At 44.8% G+C, this 5,408-nt stretch overlaps 1 protein-coding gene across 1 annotated transcript; it reads right to left on the bottom strand.

The window, feature by feature from the left end:
* Positions 1 to 447: 447 nt before the first annotated feature.
* LOC542248 (alpha tubulin 5) lies at positions 448 to 3,757 on the bottom strand. The gene is given in 5 exon segments (NM_001111854.1): positions 448 to 953; positions 1,065 to 1,573; positions 2,194 to 2,393; positions 2,486 to 2,700; positions 3,576 to 3,757. Coding segments are annotated over 5 exon segments (1,353 nt in total). The 5' UTR covers positions 3,689 to 3,757; the 3' UTR covers positions 448 to 637.
* Positions 3,758 to 5,408: the final 1,651 nt, after the last annotated feature.

Raw genomic sequence — 5,408 nt, 5'->3', positions numbered from 1 at the left:
TCCTTTCTAATTCTTGCCTACTATATTTTTCATCCATTGATTACATAAATAGGTCAGCTGGCTGCCCCTATCTAGCTATAGATCCTTATCTCCTTAAAACTCTCCTAAAAACTCTTAACAAACTACTAACTGATAACCTTCCTAAATAATCTCAACTAATCTCCTAAATAATCTCAACTAATCTTCTAATCTTATCTCTAACTATCCTTATCTATTCTTCCTTGGAGGACCCATGGCTGCTGCTACCGCAGCCCCTCCGTGGGCCTCCTTAGGCCCTCACAGTGATAGACTGCTATCAAAACTTCTCAAATCTCAATGTTCCCATGATCCAGAAACAAGCTGCAGCGCAGAGTAATAATGCCTTCTGTTTCTAAATATAAATAAAACCCAATGGTTGAGCACAGCACACTTGCAACATAATAGCATTATAGCATATACACCGAAATTGGACGAATAGCGTTGCAAACCAAAGAAGGATGATATGAACAATCATGGCCAATAGGGGGCTACGAACAATTTACTACATAGTACAAAATGGAAACACACAGCAGCAGTATCCAATGGAGTGGAACCATAGAGTATATACTCAAAATAACCCAACCATTAACCACCAGAGAACTACTTATTAGCCAGCTACTCAATAGTCGTCTCCCTCGTCACCCTCATCATCGGCACCCTCTGCACCGACTTCCTCATAGTCCTTCTCAAGAGCAGCCAAGTCCTCACGGGCTTCTGAGAACTCACCCTCTTCCATACCCTCACCGACATACCAGTGAACGAATGCACGCTTGGCGTACATAAGGTCAAACTTGTGGTCGATGCGTGAGAACACCTCGGCAACGGCGGTGTTGTTGCTGATCATGCACACGGCACGCTGGACCTTTGCCAGGTCACCTCCAGGGACAACAGAGGGTGGCTGATAGTTGATGCCACACTTGAATCCAGTGGGGCACCTGTGTGGCGACAGCATAATTGAATTAGTTACCACTTACCATCGCGAATCAAGTGACAAGCATGTGATATCATAGAATAAGCACAACTCAAATGCGACAAAGACATCTTACCAGTCCACAAACTGGACAGTTCTCTTGGTCTTGATGGTTGCAACTGCAGCGTTGACATCCTTAGGAACAACATCACCGCGGTACATCAAGCAGCAAGCCATGTACTTTCCGTGCCTTGGGTCACACTTGGCCATCATGCTTGAGGGCTCAAATACAGCATTGGTGATTTCAGGCACAGAGAGCTGCTCATGGTAGGCCTTCTCAGCAGATATTACAGGGGCATATGAGGAAAGCATGAAATGAATACGTGGGTATGGAACAAGGTTGGTCTGGAACTCAGTAACATCCACATTGATAGCCCCATCAAACCTCAGGGAGGTGGTAAGTGATGATATGATCTGTGAGATCAGCCTGTTCAAGTTGGTATAGGTTGGCCTTTCGATGTCAAGGGACCTCCTGCATATGTCATAGATAGCCTCGTTGTCCAGGAGGACTGCAACATCAGTGTGCTCGAGCAAGGAGTGGGTCGAGAGGACACTGTTGTATGGCTCTACAACAGCTGTTGACACCTGCATTCCAGAGTGGCGTTACATGAAAAGTTAAATGATGGATCAGATCCAAATTCATCGAACATCTCTACCCACTTTCCCCACAACAGCTAAGATGCAGAAAACCTACTCACATGAACAAGCTGAATGGACCACATCACATGGACAGGAAGGAGCAGCACTATAGGATAATGCTGGCACATATGCAATGCATGATTTAAAGACACTCATAAAGAAGACCTGAAGACTGTGACAGCTGTAAGACTGTGACAGCTGTACTAACCATGGTCTAAACAATATACAAGAAGGTCCTCACTAACCATAAGTTCACAACAGTTGCTTGTTTTGTCCACACATGATTTAAATAATGCTAGGCTGATCCAATAATCAGTGTCTGTCTGTAATTTAGAAGGCAAGGACAGTGCCACCAAATTGCATAATCCGTAGATTAATTTACATATAAAACAATTTCATGTTGGGTGTATAAATATAAATTGCCGACCTAATACTTCATGTATGTTTTACAATTCTCATATACTTAAGCCAAACTCCTTTTGGAAAGAATAATTATATGAATACATTTTTGTGTGACATCCACAGAAACTAGGTTGCTAATGTAAGGTTCTGTCATAAGGTCATACCTGTGGGGAAGGATAAATGGTGAAACCAAGCTTAGACTTCTTGCCATAATCAACTGAAAGGCGCTCCAACAGCAGTGAACCAAGTCCAGAGCCAGTACCACCACCAACAGCATTGAACACCAAGAATCCCTGCAGCCCAGTGCAGTTGTCTGCAAGCTTGCGCACACGGTCCAGGCATAGATCGACAATCTCCTTCCCAACTGCATTGCACCATAATTAGAATTGAACATTTCCACAGTTGCAGAAGCATAGGACCCACTCCTATTATCTATTCAGACACAAGGTGAATTACCCGTGTAGTGGCCACGGGCAAAGTTGTTAGCTGCGTCCTCCTTCCCCGAGATGAGCTGCTCTGGGTGGAAGAGCTGGCGGTACGAGCCAGTGCGAACCTCGTCGATGACAGTGGGCTCAAGGTCGACGAAGATGGCCCTGGGCACATGCTTGCCGGAACCAGTCTCGCTGAAGAACGTGTTGAAGGCATCATGTGCGACGCCAACCGAGGAATCACTGCATCACAATCAAACCAGTGTTATAAAAAATAGATAGCATGGAACTCCAATAAGGCACGAACCATTGGCATATGCGCTTAAAGAGAATTTATAGCCTATGAAACCTGCCTCCTTGGGGTCCTAAACAGGATTTTTTCTATTATCAGGCGGAGCAGCATTAGGGCAATTTTCTATGGTACTACAAGATCAGGCAAACAGAGAAGGGTGCTACTTTTAACAGAGGGTCAGATGAAACTCGTGAATCCAGGGAGATCCATGGTCTGACACTCATCAGAACATCCCAGTTAAATTATTTATTTAGATGACATCCCTGCAGATTCAATTCTTCAGATCTTGCGCCTTACATACAGAGTTGGAAACCCTATCTGTCCCCAAGCACACAAGAATTAACGTGAGCTCCTCTACACGACCTCAACGCATCCTTCTGTGGCGCCTGCCTAATTAACAGGCCTAGTATTAATAGTCAAAAAAAACGCTAACGCAAACTCTTAATTAGGAAACGTTGCATCTGGTCCGGCTCATGCAATCTCTCAACAACCGGCAAAATGCACCAAAACCCAACAGACAACAACAACACATCCCACCCAACAAACAAATCCAGTCGCAAAGGACCAAACTGCGAGTGCAACGGAAAGGAACAGACGAACCAAAAATACGAAACGGATATGGAAGTACCATCACTACACCTACACGTCCCGTCATTTGCTCCGACTAATTGGAAGAAAACAACGCAGCGAATCTAGGAAATGCGACGCATGAGCACGCCAGAATTTTGAGGCGCCGGCTCCATAGAACGCGCAACAGCTTTAAGCTGCAAAAAATGGGTAAACAGGAGGAGCGCGTCGGGCGGATCGACAGGGATGCAGCACTCACCTGGGCATGGTGCCATCGTGCTCGATGCCGTGCTCGAGGCAGTAGAGCTCCCAGCAGGCGTTGCCGACCTGGATCCCGGCCTGGCCGATGTGGATGCTGATGATCTCCCTCATCTTGTTCGCCCGTCTGCGTCTGCCCTTCCTCCCTCTCCGCGCGCCGCGGTTTCTCTTGCCTTGGGCAGGGGCCTCCCTCCAATCTCTCCCTCTGTCTCTCTCTCTCTCTCCTTCCAAAATGTGTGAGATCGGGCGATAAAAAAGGGGGCGGAGGAGAGAGGGAGCCAGGGGAGGGGGGGTGCACTGGCGAGGAAACTGGAAACGGTTGCTTTTGCAACAGCCAGCGCTGTTTCGTGGGCGTTGTTCACGTGAGCCGGCCGGCCGGCCCGCCCGCTGCTGCCGTCCGTTAACGTGAACGCGGTATGAAAGGATCAAAGAATTAAGAATGCTAGGTGGACCATTGCAATGTTTGTACTGGATTTTATTGTTTTTACATTGTTTTTTGTCTCTATAAATTACAACTACAGCAATACAAACAATCGCCTTTAATCTAAAACGACCAATTGGTAGTCATAATTACATGCTTATTTTCTTGGTCAAAAAACTATATGCACTTTCTTAAAAAAAAGATCATAACCAAATGGATGGTTTAGAGTCGTGGTATGTATTCAGCCTCATATGTACAAATAACAAATGATAAGATAGGCTGATGGTAGCTAATCACAGTGCCTTGGTGTCTATAGCAGTCGTCAGTAGGTCACCATAGCTGACACGGCGGGTCTAATCCGGCTAACTGACAGGACAAGTGTTGCGACAATTTTTTACGCGGTCCTTAGATCTCCTATTTTAAGCCTATCTCACACTTATTTTAAACTTTTTTTAATAATAAACTACGGTTTAGCATCCTATTTTTCACACTCCATCCGTGGATAGTGGTGTGTGCATTGCCGGCCTGGGCCCTCTTCGGCTTGGATGCATCCAGACCGGGTGTAGGATATAGGCTGGCCGGGTGGGCGCCGCCATGGACCATGCGATGCGCCAAGGTGTCAGGCCAGCGCCGGCACGTGGGGTGCCAGCCACTCAGGTGAGCTGGGTCAGGCTGTCCGTCGCACCTCATGAAATAGTAGTACTCTATCGATTTGGAGTACACGATACAGCATAAAAAAGCTGCACCGAGTTCACCATATGGTCGTCAAAAATACATTTTATAAACACAGTACAATATACAATGTAAAATAATGCAAAACGGTATTTTTATTGACTATATAGGTGCAAAGTACATTAGTTCATCCATATAGTCACCAAAAACATCTTTTGCATTATTTTGTATTCTAGATTGTGTTGTCTGTAGACTGTAGTTTAAATATGGGTATAAGTATAAGTAAGCTGTTGGAGATTATCTAAGCTACCGTAAAATAGAGGTAGTCACAAAAACGCTATTTACGAGTGCGTTGCACTTAAGGCATGTCTGGTTCGTGGCTAACTATGTCACACTTTAACTAAGGTTAGTCGTCTGAATTGAAAAACCTTAGTTAGAAAAAATTAGGCAAAATATGGTAAGTTGGGCAACGAACCAAACATACTCTATCTCACTTAGGGCAGCATGTGCATGGGCATGTATATGTGATTGGTGAATTAAAAAGAATTGAAAATAATAATATGTGATAGTTGAAGTAAAGTTGAGATATAAAATAAATATGGTCGTGTAGAATTATAAGATAAAGTAAAAATATTGCTGACAATGATAGAATATTCTTTTCATGTGGACGCCAGCGTGACCGTCTCAGACTACCTTCAGCACTCCTCTCTAAATTTTACCCTCTATATCCAACTGGTGTGC

Source organism: Zea mays, chromosome 2, assembly GCF_902167145.1.
Source record: "Zea mays cultivar B73 chromosome 2, Zm-B73-REFERENCE-NAM-5.0, whole genome shotgun sequence".
In the NCBI taxonomy this organism is placed as follows: Eukaryota; Viridiplantae; Streptophyta; class Magnoliopsida; order Poales; family Poaceae; genus Zea; species Zea mays.
Note: the sequence above shows the minus strand (reverse complement) of the source record. Positions and strands in the feature narration are given on the sequence as shown.